General features: G+C 40.5%; 2 protein-coding genes across 3 annotated transcripts in view; both read right to left on the bottom strand.

The window, feature by feature from the left end:
• Nucleotides 1-2,409: 2,409 nt before the first annotated feature.
• egr3 (early growth response 3) lies at nucleotides 2,410-9,292 on the bottom strand. The gene is made up of 2 exons (XM_083673365.1): nucleotides 8,833-9,292; nucleotides 2,410-5,542 (listed from the first exon to the last, which is right to left on the bottom strand). Exons 1-2 carry the CDS (start codon nucleotides 8,984-8,986, stop codon nucleotides 4,437-4,439), a joined length of 1,260 nt encoding a protein of 419 aa, XP_083529491.1. The 5' UTR covers nucleotides 8,987-9,292; the 3' UTR covers nucleotides 2,410-4,436.
• A 4,564-nt stretch (nucleotides 9,293-13,856) lies between these two features.
• Nucleotides 13,857-18,052, bottom strand: part of pebp4 (phosphatidylethanolamine binding protein 4) — a 46,245-nt gene continuing 42,049 nt past the window's right edge. For both annotated transcript variants that reach the window (XM_083672904.1, XM_083672905.1), the window contains one exon: nucleotides 13,857-14,273. In XM_083672904.1, the coding sequence (XP_083529030.1) occupies nucleotides 14,182-14,273 (92 nt within the window). In that variant the 3' untranslated portion in view covers nucleotides 13,857-14,181. The remainder of the gene's footprint in view (nucleotides 14,274-18,052) is intronic.

Here is an 18,052-nt window from a genome sequence, read left to right as displayed (position 1 = left end):
AGATCCAAGATGGAGCAGAAAACTAGCAGGATGAGGCAAAGATATGAAGCAAGCTCTCTAAAACTGTCACATTTTATTTGCTGGAATAATACATCCACTGGAGCAAGATATACCTTCATTCACATACATAAAAAGACAAAAAGTCAAACTGTCTACACACATACCAATAATCAAGCTTTAATGGTCATTGTAATGTCAACCTCTGAAGTGTTTAGATCCTTTGGGACAAAGCAGTTTTGAATCATGATTGAGGAGGACAAAGTTTGTTTTCAGATTATTTGACAGGGGATTGATATTCAGTAATAACACAAATTGAAAATTAAAAGCTGTTCTAATTAGATACTGTATCCATCATTGTTACTATCATGGTTGAAATGTTCTACAGACTACGCTGCTCTACTACTCTTGTCATCTGAAAGCTCCCCAGAGAGATTGGTCCCACTAGAGATGTAAGGGACATTTTTCATATAAAATCAGTAGAAAAAAATGTAATATTGTCTGTCTTCCATTTACACACTTTCAAGAAACAGAAGAAATAAACACTTGTGACAGATGACTACATTTGCAATGTTATAATTACATGGTTTTTGGTGACAGATGGAAATATTTTGGCGTATGCTCCTTTTTTCTGCACACAACTTCCTCCCTTCTCACAGAGCTAGATAAAGACAGTTTTCTTTAAAACCAAACCACTCTCAATACCATAATTCAAAATGTCAACCCTCACAGAGCAGCCATACGATCTCTGAAAAACTGCCTTTGTTATTTCACTTTTAGTGCAAAGTCTTTGTTGCTTAACCTTTTGGCTGAATGATAAAATAAAGAATAATGTCAAAGGATATTTTTTTCATTCTCCATGGTTTCCCATACCATAGGCCTATGGGCTCTTAAACGAAATTAAGACATCACTCTAAACCAGAAGAGGCTGAAACTACATCCCAAATCAGGCATGATACATTTACGTGCAAATCCATAGGGACATTTGGTGTTCACTGATATAGATTATATTTGCCCTTCCAACCTGAGAGCCAACCCTGTCTCAGCTGCTCAGAATTTCATACTCTCAATTACTCTGAAAAGTTAGGATGGATACCCTTGCTTATGTACACACTTTTGACATAACTGAGGCAGAATTTTAAGGATACCAAGCAATACTGTACAGACAGTACACACTTGTTAAGACTTTAAATGTGGCTTAAGGCAAATCACACTTGAATAGATATACTGTATAATCCATCTTTTTGGATCAATATACAGCCCAGCATTATCTGAGTATCCTTGTAGATAGTGAACATTTCCAGAATTGAAATACACTTATCTAGAATATTTTATTTGTATTATATCTGACATACTGTAACCATGTCAGATCATACTTTAAACAATATTCATAATAAAAAACCGCATTTTTATTTAAATTACTATCATAAGTAGATCTAAGAAGCTCAGGAAAAGTTGAGAAAATGGTAATTAGTACCAATAATACAAGTGGCTTTAAATGTACTTGAATAAAGCCTTTGATTTACATAAGTGAGATGATACTGTTTGTGTGAACTCATCAACTATCTCAGACAATGCAAGAGGTCTGTTCATTTACCCATTTGGAGGGACTGAGGAAAGACTCTCTGGGGCCAAATTAATTGGAGAATAAGTGGACACTTGCCAGAAAGCCCAGCAATGAAAACCGGTTTGCACAGGAAAGAGGGAACGTGGCCTTGGAAGCACATTTAAGAATCCTGTGTTGTCAGTTATCAATGCATTTACAAATCATATATGTTGACCTTTGACATTTTCTGAGGCACAGCATTAAAGAAATGCCTGCTGCACTGTAACAATTGCCTATCGTTATCAAATACGCAGAGAACACATTCAAATTCTGTTCACAAATGATTGTGTAAGGACGGACGATGATGTCAATGTAACAAAAACGATGGGGAAAATAACTGGAGAGTTATAAAGAGAGACATTCAAGAAACACAGAAAGACTTTAGCTGACTAGAGCATTGAGCACAGTGAGGACTACAATCAAATGCAGTGAGCCAGTCCAGTCCTAAACTGCATTGATTTACACTGTTCATATTAACTGTAAATCATTTTCTAAGAAGTGTGATTCTGTAAACATATTATTTAGACTACTTTTTATTTATTAGTTATAAATTCACAATTATATTCATAGATTTGCCACACATTTGAATGAATTGTTCAATGTTTTCTGCAGATTAGTATGAATAATAGATTTCAAAAATCCTTGTGAATACTTTATATTGTGTACAGTACAGGTTAATCTATAAATCTATCAATAAAGGAAGATGTTAGTGAAGGGAGAAAAGTGATTGAACTTTGGAAGCCATAAAGGTCAGTTTACAACTGAAATTGAAATACACAAGAATTTTGTTCAAAAAACGTGTTTGTTTATTTAGTTCAAGAACACATTAGTGTTTCTTCAAACCAATCAGCACTTTAAAGCCCACAGTAGGGACACATGATATAAGATATTTCTCAAATGGAAGATAACGCACCTTGTTTGGCACTGTCTCAATGCTCCAAAGTCTTTTGCAATGACTTATGACCACAAAACATAATGCATTATGATTACTTTACAAAGAGCGTTTTAAGACACCTTCCGCACAAGCATTCAGTCAATTAGAAATGTGTGCATGTGCACATGTATCTATATACTTTACGTGTACATACACATGCACACAAATGCACAATTTAATACTGAAGTATGGTGCCTTTGACAGTCTGAGTACAAAAGTGTAAGTCATATACCTGTACACATATTATACTGTACAAAAAATAACAATCCCTCATCTCTAAATTCAGAATCTCTCAAAATAGTAAAAGGTGTAAACATGGCAATAGATTCTTTAAGTTCTTACAAGGTGTTGCTCACTGTAACTATACGCAAAACATTTGAGTCACTTTAATTTGTACAATGTCTCTAATTACATGCATATAGCTGGCAGGTCTCAGTCAGTAAAAGCACAGATAAAAGGCCCACTAATTCATTTCAGCTTTTATCCATAAATGGTGTTTGCTTGCAGTACAGAAGCAGATATTTCAATCTTTCAGTCTTTGTCTCTAAGCGCTAAGCATTTTATGTAAGGATTGGTTGTGTGTGTCCTAGATATACACACAAATGTGTCTTAGAGGAGCCTCCGGAAAATAGACCAAACCAAGATACAAAGTAAAAGCAACTATAACACTCCACTTAAAAGGTATATTTATCTGAACAAAAAACATGTCTCTGTTCCAAGGTGTGAAGTGTAGTGAATATGGTAGATTTGTTGAAAATGATTTATTAGTCCATAAATATTTGCTATTACTGTTGCAATCCATTTTATTCAGTGCGCATCAGGTGACAAAAGATGCATACAAGAGGTAAGCATTGATTTTTTGTAAGATATTTCTGTAAAAACTAACAAATTATCTTACTGTTCTGACATACTTCAGCTTGCAAACCAAAACCACCACCCATGACTGGTCCATGGGACACAGGTTCAGGTTTGGATGGAAAAAGGCATTGATTCCTCAGTTTCTAATGCTGATACGTTGAGCTTGTAGGAATGGTAAGGTGTCAAAATATAAAATTGCTATATGTATAAATCTTTCCATACTACTAAAAGGTGTTTGACCTACTGAGCTGTAACTGTGCTGCTAACAATTGCACAATTGTAACAATAAAACTACTATAAATTCCAAAAGCCTTTGAATATTTTGGGCTACTTATCTGCCAATCAATGACTGAAACATAATCGATATCTTTGCAATGTTTGGTTAATCCCTGGCACAATCAATAGAACAAAGTTTGCTGTATTATCTCAATACATTTGGCACATTCTGTTGAGAAAAAAAAACAACAAAAAAACAACAATTGAATATAAAAAATACTTTTTGAACAAAAAGACAGGCAATCGCAAGTGCAGAAAATAATATATCAACAACAGTACACAAATACAACCAATTGCACTTTTAAACAACCCAATAAATGCATACACCCCAGACACATTTCACCTTGATTTGAAGCCTCATTGTATTTCAGTCTAGAAAAACTCTGGATTCCCTACCTATCAAATATTTTTAGGTGAATTTATCTAAAAACATAAAACATGTTACAGCCTTCGAAACTTGAATTCCATTTTCAGAAATATACCATGTCCTCTTGGACAGCCTGTGCCTTGACGCCCCTGTTAGCTGGCACTAACTCAAAAAGTAGCTGAGCCCTCCCATCTTTACAGAGCAAATATCCTGTCCCTACTCTGAACACAAAAAAGCCCATAGCAAAAACTCAGGGGAGAAGGGAAATATTATTTCGAAACAACAAAAGTAAAGGGGGGGGAGGTGAGGGGGAGTGAAGAGAGTAAGTCACCTATTTGTCTCATAGTGGATGGAGCCCTGCCTCTTCAGTCTTATCTTAGGGCATGGTGAGGTCCATCCTAAGCACAGGTAGTGACAGTCATGATGTTCCCACCGCTGGCCCCACCACTGCCACAGGAACTGGGGGGAGAGCTGTGGCTGCCAGCCGCCCCGCTCCCCTTGTCAGCAGGCTTCTTGTCCTTCTGTTTGAGGTGAACCTTGGCATGTCTCTTACGCTCATCACTCCGGGCAAATTTGCGTCCACAGAACTCACAAGAGAAGGGCTTTTCGCCCGTGTGCGTGCGGATGTGGGTGGTCAGGTGGTCACTTCTGCTGAAAGAGCGCATGCATATGCGGCACTGGAAGGGTTTGTGACCCGTGTGGATACGGAGGTGGCGTGTGAGTTCATCTGAACGTGAGAAGCGTCTGTCACAGTTTTCTGCTGGGCAGGCATGCGGCCGCTCGTGCAGAGGGGTTTTGCTGGGGCGGTTTGGGTACTTCCGTGGTCGGATGGGTTTCAGTGTTAGAGTCTGTGGTGGCTGGTGATGCTGAGGGTTGTGCTGCTGCCCACCAATGAAACCTGGGTGGATCTGCTGCTTGTCTTTGAATGCTCTGATGGTCTCCAGTGGTGTGATGGGAGGGGGGTTGACACGAATGGGGTCCATGGTCTGGAAGGGCTTGTGCTCCATCACACCAACCTCACCCTGATGGTGGAAGAGGTTGTAGTCGGGAATCATGGAGAAAAGGCTTCCGTCCATGGAGGGCTTAGAGGTGGAGTGGTAGTCATTGCCAGGGTAAGCGAGGGCGGTGCTGGTGGCAGGACTGTGGTGGAAGGAGACCTGGTCTTGGTACAGATCACCGCAGGTGGAATAGGCTGGCAGTGGTGGACCGTACACCTGCTCCATGTCTGACGACTGGCCGCCCATGCTGGCTCCAGAGGACGATGTCTGTGTGGTGATAGTGCCAGGTGACGGAGAAACACCCAGGATTCCTGCACTCACTAAACTAATAATATTGTTATCTGAACACCAGCCAGAGCCCCCAATTCCGCCCGATGGAGGAGTGTCAAATGCAAACTTCCCAAGATAGGTGACCGTCTGGCCGCTGCGGTTGGATTGGAAGCTGGAGCCGTACTGAATCTCTGCCGTTCCTTTCTCACTTCCCATCCCCAAATCCATGATATTATCTGGATGACAGAGAAACAAGTGGAAAGTGTAAATAATTTTTTCAACCAGCTGTTAAAACATGAAGATTAAGTACAACTCAAGTTAAGTTAAAAACAGAACCTGTTAGAAGAATAACAATTATTATGTGCAGCACAACTACTGCAACCAAGATTGAGTCAAGAAGTTTCTGTACTAGACTATACTAAATATGAAGTTTCTGTACTAGACTATACTAAATATGAACTTGCTTGATTTCAGTGTTTAGTCCAGTATTCAGCTCCTCTGCATTTCTCTGAAATCAGTCTGCCTACGAGAGATCAAAAATCAAAGCAGACCAGTCCAGTTCATTAGGAAAAAGTAAGCGCTGTCAGACCTGCAAGTTTGCCGACTGACTTGTGCATCTGACAGTGTTCCCTCTCTCAGATCCCACAAGCTCTCGTAAATCAAGACCTAAACACCCCCTTTGATCCAGTCATTGTGTGTCCCACAGGAGGACAGCCACACTGAATGGCAAGGTCTGATTTCTTCACAACAGGGTGTAATACTATACCACCATAACTCTCAAATACATTCAATATAACAGGAAAATCTACACAAAATGAACACAATTCTAGTTTTTAGCACTTCCTACTCAGAGCACTAGGTCAACATTAGACATTTGTGTACTCTCAGTTTTAATGTTAATGGATACCATGAACTTTCTTGCTCTTCTGCCTGTGTGCTTTTTACTAGTGTCTATGAGCACTCCAATAGAATATCAAAGACGCTTGCAATGAAGAATATCAAATGTAGTTCTCTAATGGCTAAGAGGGCATACCTTTATGATGTACAAGCCCTTTGAGTGAAGCGCTGTGCAGACATTTTAACATAATTCATACAACAGAGATAAAACAGCCCATCTTTTACGCAAGAAATTATACACAGGGGTGCTTATATATTCAGTCACAGTAATTACTGTCTGTTTACCAGAATTTGGCTAAGGGCAGATCATGATGAAACAAACAAAACCAAAATTACATACATTGCTGCAACTATTTAACACATGAGGTATACAAAATCTCAACATTATGGCATGTTGTGGATGTGCATTTGAAAAAAACAAAACAAGCCTAAAGATAGCCATGCTAAGCAGTGTGGGTTATACTGCATGTGAAAAAGGGCAGAGAATAACTGCAGCACCAGAATCCTCCCAGTATTCAACATTTTGATTTGTTTTAAAGGAATATCAAACCAGTGGCATATACTGTTGCTCTGATGTGAGATACTGTAGGGTTATTAGTATTTCTGTGGACTGATTATTGTGTGAGACTAATGAACACTAATAGGCTAAGGAAACACCTGGCTCCACAGGTATTACATCCAATAGGCTACTTCTTCCTCATAGAATATCATTATTGAATGTCTGTAAATATGAAATTAATAGGATGCTTTGTCATATATTTTGGGATATAGCTTACCTGGTATGCTAGCAAAATATTACATTTTACAACGTTTCCATTCCTTTTCATGGCTTTTTGAAATATTACATCAAATGACGTGATTAGAAGCAAACTTAATCTCTGAAGCATCGAGTTGACACTTAAACCAGAGCAAAGGTCATTTTAAACCATCGGCAAACACCATGCATGGACTGCATAGGGAAAGTAGGCTACACGGGTAATGATAAAACATATTGTTAATATTGTATTAGATAAAGATTGTATTAAATTAATTTGGTTGTAGACTAGTCTTATAGATTATCTATGATTTCAAACAATAGGATGTAGCATGCTTTCCAGATTGATAACAGCCGCGGATTTATTGAGCTGTTTGGCTAAATAATATTTGAAAATTTTCAACCATCGATTACAGCAATAACATATGCTCAATAGTGAGATTTTAGACACTTCTGTCTTGATTTAGGCCTTTACCAGTGATGAGTTCGTTTTCTTATAGCCTAATATTGTGGATCACTTCGAATAACTATGTCAAATGTAACTATGTCAAATGTATTCATTTTCAAATTAAAAACATTACATTTTCTCATCTATAAATACATCTAGGCATCTGGAAAATAAAATGACAATATAAATATCATCAGGTCCAACAGGTCAATTGTTGAAGTGGGCCTGTGCTGACTAAATTTGAGGGGCCTAAAATCTTCAAGGGACGAGCTGGCTATTTGATCTGGTCACATTTAGGATTCTTATGTGCCACCCGGGTGGTCGTTTCAATTGCTGTAAAAAAGTTGTATAAAAAGTTTAGAAGTCAAGAATAGAATGAATCAGTTCAGCGGTTGCAATCATCAGAGGAAATTATCAATTATTGATTTATTTTCACATCTCTGAAAATAGTCCTCAGCAGATGACGTGTCACTCGCATTACGGTGAGAACAAACAAACAAGCAAACAAAACTTGTTTTTGATAAGAACACTTCGTCAAGAATCAATATTGTTAATAGGCTACTTGCGTATATATGCTATATACAATTGTGCTTACTATGGGCTAAGCATGCTCCGAAGTTTGAAATGCAGCGCCGGTAGAACGCCCACTACAAAGGGGGAAGGCCATGCCACCCACCCCCCCACCCCCATCCCCCCCAAAAATCTCTAGAAATATCAATAAATCCTCAGAGAATGAAATAATTCAATTACTGAAGGATAGTGAACGTCTACATCTATGCAAATGGTTCTCTTTGGTCACAATGACACATTTCTTTGTACATGCTAAACTTGGCTGCTTAAGGCATGATCAGGTTTTCATTTGATTGACCAAAAATATGTATCACGTTACAGTGATTTCTATTGTTGTTTTTGGTGATGGGTGATAAATCTATAAATCGCATATGTGAATTGGCCGACAGTTTTTGGAGAGTTGCGCATCGGGCAAAGCCATCCTTGACCAGCCTTTTACTTAAATCGTATGCCAGTCATTTCTTACTAGCTTTTATTATTTAAAAGATTAGATTAGCCCATGATAATTGGCCACTGACCTCACGTCTAAATGACAAGTTGTAAAATAAACTCACTCTGAAACACACATTTGAGTGGATAAAAACGCCACAACGGCACTTGTTTTACGACCGAAATATACTTTGAATATTGAAAAATATGTTCTCCCTGGAAAGCTTTTAATTGAGATTGGTTCCTTGTACGTAGAGCCTGAAGCGCAAACAGGTGCCTCCGCGGCAATGGTTGAGACGCGCGCTCCAAGCCTCAAGACAACTGTTGCCTTGCCTGCACGCTCTATACAGCTGAGATGCGCGTATTAGTTACAACGGACTCTGGATAGTGTGAACAACTCAATAACAGCACATACAAAGTATTCTTACCTGTATTCATTTGCGAATAGTGGTTAATAGAATCCGTACTGGTGAAAATGTTCATAGATGTCGGAATGTCCTCTTCTTGGTAGAGACTGTCAGGAATCGTGTTTATTAAACTGCTCATGGTAAGAGGGAGCTTGTCCGCTAGTTTCCCTGTCATAGCAGTTATTTAGCCTGACATTAATGGCAACGTCCAGGTATCCAAATACCGACAATGCTCTCAAACTGAAAACACGGTAGATGATGATCTATGAGGGTAAGAGAGTTGAGAAAAATCCTAGGTTTGATGTTGTATCCAAGTTCCCGTCAGAGACAGCGCTGATATCTCTCCGTTGAGATAGAGCTATGATCACAGGCAATTGATATTAATCTAATTACAGTGAGAACTGTTTGGTTGCTTGTGGGAGTTTAAAGCCTGTGAATCAATGGAACGGTGGTGTTGGTTCATGCACAAGTGAAGCGCTGCTCGCTGTATTGCTCGGTTAGGGAACTCCAACGCTTGCTGGTATTAAATAGGGGGACGGAACATTGGTGTGACGTAGATGACCATTTATGGATACACAAAGCTAGACCGTGCACAAGCGTCACCTATGGAAGCACCTCATAGTGGAACATTAGAGTCGATTGCAGGAAGACAGGCTGAAGCGACCGATGAGCACAGTGGAGAGAAGCCTGCTGCTGTGTAATAGCGGAGCCTGGTTCCTTATTGTCCAGTGACCAGTACTACCTGCAGTCACACAATAAAGTTAAACACTTTATCTGACCTAATGCTTGTGGGGTATGCTTGTGGTGTAGCCTGTTCTGATCAGTGATTTCATACGAAGCATTGCTATTGTCCCAGTGGAAACATTCATTAAGGCTTAACTTCTATTCGTTGTCATTTGTGGGACACATCTGTGGAATCGTGTAAGATGTTACCAAGAAGGGCAAGTCCCACAGGTAAAAATTACATTAGAATCATGTATCGCTATGAAGCTACTTATTATGACAAATTATCCACAGGGCACAAATGTTAGTTTTCAACAGGCTAAATATTGAGACGAAGGTATAAATTGACTTCCAGTTGAAGCCATCAATAGGTGCGCCGGGGATCGGAAGGATGGGTGCGTAAAAATGCGAGTGGCACTTTAGATAATGTTACCAATAGAATGGTGGGTCAGTCAATACACTATACTTCTGAAAACCTGATTTAGGATAGTATTCATTTAGCCAAACGTCACATTTGTGTAGGCTTTACAATGTCATTTTTTTTGGACGTGTGCACGTTTTAGACAGACCCCCATTTGTGTCTCTTGCCACGTTGTCCTATGGCCTCGGTAGTTGACTTGCATGCAGCCCTGCTTGAACTCCTTGATCAAGTATTCAAGAGGTTGCAATTTCATCTGCAAAATTGTGTGATTGCAATGGCATGCAATAGCGCACAGAGATGTTATTGTCCTATAATACAGTGGGTCGATTTAAACCCTTTTTCATGCAGATACACAGGCTTACAAAGACAGTAATTGCGAGAGTTAATCGCTTGTAAATATTGCAAGCGCTCTGTAAATCCACAGGCTTGCTTTGACTTTGAGCGCCAAGTTAGCCACTGAAGTGGAAACTCCAAATAAGGCATTGATCCGGCACCGCCCCTCGTTGTCTGTATTTGGTAAGTAAAGTTCCGGTTAAGCAAACTGGTAAGTGGAAAAGCTATCGGAACCCACAGCCATTAAAGGAACCGCAGAGGACCAAACGTCATGGGTCCTATTTCACCAATTTTGTAACCAGAAAGAAAAAATATTATCTACATGTTACTTCATGAATAGGACGTCCCTTGGCGTATTTCTATTGCTATTTTTGTGATGGTATATATTTGGTATATATTGGTAATGACAGGTAAGCCTAAAACGCCGCTATTTCTTTACTACCCTACTACTACCACTACTACTAATAATAATATCAATTAACAGCAACAACAACAATAATAATAATACACATACAATCTAATCAATTATTATAATACAAATAATAATTAGTTAGCTTTTGTGTAAACTACCTACATCAATTGCTGGAACAAAGTATAATGATCGACTACCTATACTTACTTACTTCTCTTCCTCCCCAATGGGACATAAGGCCACTATGTTCATACATAGTTTTTAAGAAGTTATAGAAATTCTGCCAAGACAAACTTAGGACCATTTTGAAAGTCCCCAGAAAGCCTAAAAAATGCTGAATGGTCCCCAAGCCCCCCCCCCCCCCCCCCTAAATATGTGGCATGACATTTCTGGGCTTGATTATTTACAAATGAGAAATTAAATAGTGTAGTATTACCTCAATGAACTGAAAATAAATTGTGTGGGAGACAGACTGAATCATGCTTGGTGTTTAGGGGGCTTTTACTAACAGAAGACTCAGGGAACTCCTGTCTCATCTCCACAGGCTGGTGGAACAGCCAGTGTGTAGGTGAACCATTGGGTAATGAGGGCAAGTTGTCATCTGGATTACTGCAGAGCCTGGATGGTACTTGTTCCAATCTAAGGGACCAAGTTAAACCATTGCAAGGCATTACTTTTCTGACCAGTCTGAAAGGAGACAAGGGTGGCAGGCACAAATATGTTATTTGAAGTCACATATTAAATTCTATATACATGTATGTAACCATACATTTACACATGGAAGTTGACTTTAACAGTTGAGAGGTCAAAGCTCTTTTGCAGAGGCCCACAACTGTTTTCCTGTGGAGTAGTACAGGAGGAAAGCACCTCCCTCTAGAAAACTGTCTCTCGGACTACTTTTATGGATGCAAACTAGTAAGGGAATTCCCTTTGAACTAGGACTCTCTGTTCACTCTCTGTCATTGCCAACACTTTCCTCAGGGGAAGCCTTTGTACTGTATGGGGCGGCAGGTGGAAACTCAGCCAGTTGGAATATAATACTGTACCGGTTGTATTTCCTAGATCGTGAATTACATGGGGTGTCACAGGGGGAAGCATCCAATGACCTACTGCTAGTGGTGATGTTATATCACCTTAACCAGAGCTCCCTGGCTTGTTTGCATATGGGGATTCCGTGGAAGCACCGGCTTGTCCCAGAGGGTTATCTAGCACATTTTAATAAAGAACGGAAAAATACAAGGTCACTATGAGCAACTGGTTATCTGGGATAAGTCAACAAAATTCCTCCCATATACCAAAAAAGTGTGCTTGAATTCACATACAGTACAGCTGAGTGTCACAGCCAATATTGTTTTCTTGAGTTAATAAATCAACTGATGAATTCTGTTATTTTTTTCACTTGTCCCTAAAACCTGGTGACACCATGTATATATGTGTGTAACTGTGAATCCCTGTTCAGACTAAACGTGTGAAGATCACTGTGATAATACCCCCACCCCCCCATCCCCCCTGCTGACAAGCATTAAGAAGGTGGCATGCTCAACATTTTACCAGTCCTTAGCAATAAAGTAATGAACTGGAGTAGAATCTGTAGTGACATTTTTTTTGCAGGTCTCACAGTTTACTAAAATGAAAAGAGAAACTGAGACTCGCTCAAGTCATTATGCATATTAGATCACTTGTTACGGTTAGGCAATTGAATTGATTATACAAATTCCTTTTAATTAATGTTAGTTTGAATAAATTAACCACTTAATAAATGCTTTTCCCATATCATCAAGGGATGTGAAGGCTTGTTTTTTTTGAGAGTGCAATAATGCACCTCCTTACAGTACATGTTCAGCTACAGCTGATGTTCAGCTGTCACTTATTATGATTAAGAAAATCTCAACCCTCCTGATAATTGCAGTTGAGTGTCAAAACCCAGCTGTTTTTGGTGCTGTTCTGCCAGGACAGGTATAGGAAAGAAGTGACGCCTGCTACATTCTATGTTATCAGACTACTCACTATACTTGACTGGGACATAATGGTGAGACCTATGCAGATCCCAAGTATGTGAGTTCATATACAATTAACTTATCTATTTGTGCATTTTGCATTGTTTTTGTTGTGTCGTTTGTGGAGTGGAATGCTCTGACTACTAAGTCTGAAAGACAAACAAAGCAAATACAGGACAATTGATCAATGATCTCCCAGAGTTCATGGAGGGGGCACAAAGAGGTTTACCAAGGCTGGCTTAACCACCAAAGGAACAAAAACCTCCATTACCTTCTCCAGCCTAGCCCACTGATGAGACACCAAAATAGGGTCAATGAAACCACCAACGAAACATTGATCATCAGAACATCAAAGTCCCTGATGTAAATCCAGCCCTTTTCAGACATCTGGGGTATTGATACAACCCCCTCCCGGAGGAGGTACTGGTTAGAAACCAATATTCCTTATGGGGGGTACTCTGACCCACCCTCTACAAAGACCTGTGGAAGTCTGAAAAGTGTACCTCCGTAGTCAAAGGGTTGAAAAGTTTATCCATACCATCCTCTAAAGACTTGCAAGGTGGGCCTTCATGCAATTGTCCAAAGTTCAAAATGGGTTCACCATCCTAAAGTTAAATTCAAGGACACCTCAACACACTATTGTCTTTACAGTTATCTCTTTGTGACCTCATATGACCTCTGAGTCTTTCACCCGAGCACGAAGTGGTCAATGGAAATATGATAAACACATTCACAAACAGAATGTTCCATTCATCAGAAACAACAGAAAAAAAACCATCAGCCCCTCCCCTTGTGCTGTCACTCCGTCAGTGTTTGCTTGGTTCAATAGTGCTGAAGAGTATTTTGGTTGAAGTTCCACTGTGGCTTCCGGCTGTGTTGTGGTCTCGGTTTCACCTCCCACTTCCTTTTTTGGCCCTGACGTATTTCCTCCCCTGAATTAGAATCAACTCTTTCCACACTCAGACCCGCGATATCAGGCCTTCTTCCCTCTCTTTACTACTGTGCTTGGAAACTAATATGAAATCCCCAATCAAATCAAAGTCTATTTCCCATACTGTATCTTCAGCTACACATCAGGTAACAGAATACTCTGTTGCATCATAAATGGTTACAGTAATACTGTATGGTACAGCCTTCACAAAGGGGAATTTGATATCGGTATTTACTTCAATGATGAATGAATGAATATCAATGATACAACATATTGATTACAAAGCATTTTAGCATTAAATGTCTATACAATGTATAGTTACATGAGCTGTTCAGTATCTACTACTGCTATTACAGTTTCCTCTGTTATCAACATAAATGTTGTCAGTGTATATTCTGCATACAGTACCTTCACATTGCAACTAATCAAATACACAGAAATTGAAGATATAGGAGACCTTTTACTGGCTGAGTAAAACAGTCCATGCCTCAGACTGCAGGACATGTGGCTACCCCTGGCCATGGAGACAGAAGGTGATGATAGTTGATAGCTGCTAGTTGTTGTGGTTTTGGGTGAGGAACTGTACGGTAGCCACAGGACTTCCAAGACCAAACCTTCCGATGAAGGCCTGAGGATCCCAGTTACCTGGATCAAGAGACAATGAGAGTACAATATCAGATGTGTTCCATATTGAAAGAATCCCACACAAATCTTCTTGCAGTCAAAGTGTACAGTAGTTCGCTATTCAAATAATCTCATGCAATTCACAATGATTTACGAGAGAGAGAGAGAACAGGTTACATTAGCTTTTGATTATTACATGATAATTATTACTGATCAGATACTATCCATTTCAACCAAACATGGATTTATTTAGCACACTTAGTGAGAGCAGGAAAACTTAACAGCTAAACCTGAGTATTTTCCAAGATCTAAGAATGTACATTCATAATGGTCACTTTTCCCCCATGTTTTAGGGAGATGATGGGACCTAAGAGAGCAGCACGTGGCTCTGGGATGTGAGTCACTGAGAACAGCACTGCTGAAAATAAAACATGTTGCTGTAATGCTGGAGGTGGGAACGCGAGGACTTGTTGGCAAGAAGATATGATTCAATCGCCTGGACTGTTTTTTTCCCTCCCCTTTTAAACAAACACCAGACGGCCGTCCGGCTGGTACGACAATATCACTTCATGGATTTGACAACCACCCCATTCCCACCAGCTCCCCTCCCTCCACTAAGGCAAAATCACAATCAGAATTCTAAGGCAACAAACTGGTCTTATTTCTTACTTTCAGTCTTGGGTAGACTTTTTAATGGTAAACAAAGCGTTGGGGTCTGGGTAGGAGAGATGGGGGATCTTGGCTTGTAATGACAGCTATTTTAAGAGCTACAGTATAGGCACAGAATGTCTCATAATGAAAGGAACATGTTATTTGCATTTAGTGTGAGTTGTAATTCAAGCAGGGCAAATGCTTTAAATAAAAGTGCATACATTTCCAAAGTATGTGTTTCATATTAGGTAAAACAGTAAAACTAGACTCAAGCCTAAATGAATTGGGATAGTTGGTAAGTAAATAAATAGAGATGGCAAACTCTGCATTTTTACTTGGAGGGAAACCCTGTCAGCTTTAAAGTTGCAAAGCAAAACCACATCCTAAGAGCCACTGTGTTTGTGTGTGTGTGTGTGTGTGTGTGTGTGTGTGTGTGTGTGTGTGTGTGTGTGTGTGTGTGTGTGTGTGCGTGCGCGTTAGTCTGTGATTCATAGACAGAGCATGAGAATAATCTCAATGTCTTACTCTTCAATCTAGGAGATCTTCAGCTGAATCAGTCATCTGTGGTATAGTCATGTGTGTGTGTGTGTGTGTGTGTGTGTGCGTGCGCGTTAGTCTGTGATTCATAGACAGGGCATGAGAATAATCTCAATGTCTTACTCTTCAATCGAGGAGATCTTCAGCTGAATCAGTCATCTGTGGTATTTCACTGTACAGAGTAACTACATTAGCAGCTGCTATCAGAGAGCTTGGGAAATAACTCTTTTTAAATGAGAGCCAAATATTCAAAGGTTTTGAGTTTTAAAGTTTTAAACAGTGAGGGGCCTTGCTGTGTCTGGATAGATACATCACTCCTACTAACCTCTCACTGTGAGAGGGACTTTACCTTTCCTCTGTACAACTGTTTTCCTCATTAGAGAACCATACACCTCAGGGTCTGGTGTGATGGAGGCCTGGGTAGAATACACACACTCTACTGTCACCATGCATCCAAACCTCACACCTCACATATCCTATCCTCATGCAACAAAGTCTTAGAGGTAAAGCTCAGCTGCTGAGCACATATTCCATCATAGGTAGGTAGGCTATGAGTAATAGTGAAATAACCTGGGAAACCACTTTACCTTTAGGGTTAATACAATGTCATGAGTGTTGTTAAAAAATGGTCATATGAATAAATAAATAGCATAAGGATGCTAATGTCTCTGACTACGTAATGCTGTAAATCTTACTACGTAATGCTGTAAATAAATACATTATACAGTCCATCCACCTATCATGCTGCTGTTACTTCCATCTGTGGCGGGTGGGCAATGACACTGTTGTTGTGGGGGGTCAGGGCAGGTTCTGAGCTCAGCTGGTGGAGATGGTGAATAATAACCAGGAACAGATTAGTACCTGAATCTCTCCAGGTCCACTCTGCGCATGAGGATAGCCTGTGGACAGGGCCTGGGTAATTGAGTGAGGAGAATGGAGTTAAGTGACCTGCACTTATGATATGACATGGCCCCGGTGGCCCCTATGGCCTGTGCACCAGTGGAGATAATGTGCCGCCTCTGCAGATCCCAACTGTCGTCTGGTCCACCTGAGCAAGGTCCTTCACCTCTCAGAACCAGCCCACCAGACAGAGATGCTCAGTCTACAGGGGTAGGCCCTCGTTAATATGCATTATATGAATTCAACCTAAATGTATGTTGGTTTATTTAATTCTAATGGTTGTGATGGGTGAATAAAGCACTCTAAAAGGGCAGTATAGCCATTTAGAGTACTTTTGTATTTTTTTTGTGTGTCAAAACACACTTGCCTCTGCCGAGCGAACAGGGGGATGTTCCTTGAGGGGTTAGGCAATGTTTCCTTTAAAAGGTTAGAGAATATTTCAGTGAGACCGGAGGAGCACTGTCTGTGTAAAAGTGAAATGTTCAATATGGTTGAACTAAGACGATGAATATTTTTTTGTATGGTCAAGCCGGTCCATAGCTGTGCAACATTCTGTCATTGGGCAGTGACAAAAACACAAAAACACTCACAAAAATGACAATAGCTTGTGTTGTCATCCAGGCAGGGCCGGCATCCTGCTGACGCCCAGATGTACACATGACCTTTAAATAGTTTAAACGATGTCTGTTTCAGCTCATTTCAGGCCGGCGACATCTTTCCACCTCCCCAATCTGCCTGCTCATGGAAAGGACAGATAGGACCTGGGGGTGACACGCTGTCTTCCTCCTCCCTTCCATCCCCTCCCTCCCTCCCACCTCTCCCCTCCCGCCTCTCCTATCCCACCTCTCCCCAGCCCTCCTCCAGTTTGTGATGCAAGAAGAGCAGAGCTGTGTCGGCTGGTATGAGGTGGCACAGAGCTGGCACACTGAGGTAGAAGTGTGGGTGGTGCCCCTGTTTAAGCTCTCATCTAGAGTGTCTTGAACCCTCTGACCACAGATGCCCTCTTTATTAGAGTACAGCCTTTTGGAGTGAAATCTTTAAAGGGGTTTCATTTGCTGGTAATGAGGTTGCTCACCTCTGACCATTCACAACTGTTCACCCACATACAGTAGCTATCTGCATCCATACTGTACAGTGGCCATGCTACAATAGCCATCTGCATCCATACAGTGCTCATGCTACAGTAGCCGTCTTCAGGACCTTGCTGGGGATACCATGCTAAATCTAAAGACAGCTGAAAATGAGTCTAGATTCCTGATTGGAGCTCAGGCCTACTGCAGCTTCAGCCCCCTGGCTCTCCTGGCTCTCATGACTTCAGAGCTTTGATTAATGGCAGAGGCTGTGGGTGGGTGGGAGACACAGATCTGCCCATTACTACACTGCAACATTGCAAATGGCTTCAATTACTGTGGAGTGTGCTGAGCTGGCAATACGAGCGCTAGGAGCCAGGATGAGGGCCACGCTCCATCCAGCAGCTAGCCCAGCTCTGTGGAGGCCAAAGAACCCCTTATTCACACAATAGGATGCTCCTGAACGTCTCCAACACAACACTTTGATGATGGGGGGAGGGATGAAAATGTGGGCAAAAAAGATGACCATGATAATGGAGGTTGATGAATGTCCTTATATAAAGGTGCAATTTCTTTGACAACAAATATTCATGTCAGTCATGTGTGCAGAATTAAAATAAGAGAAACATAATAGAAAACTAT

Source organism: Argentina silus, assembly GCF_951799395.1.
Source record: "Argentina silus genome assembly, chromosome: 7".
Lineage (NCBI taxonomy): Eukaryota > Metazoa > Chordata > Actinopteri > Argentiniformes > Argentinidae > Argentina > Argentina silus.
This window is presented reverse-complemented; position numbering and strand designations above follow the sequence as displayed.

What these genes read in the sequence shown, in the direction of transcription:
- egr3 (XM_083673365.1), bottom strand. Translation starts at nt 8,986, where the DNA reads ATGACAGGGAAACTAGCGGACAAGCTCCCTCTTACCATGAGCAGTTTA. An exon ending in CTATTCGCAAATGAATACAG is followed by an intron (nt 5,543 to 8,832) that starts GTAAGAATACTT and finishes TCTGTCATCCAG; the next exon opens with ATAATATCATGGATTTGGGG.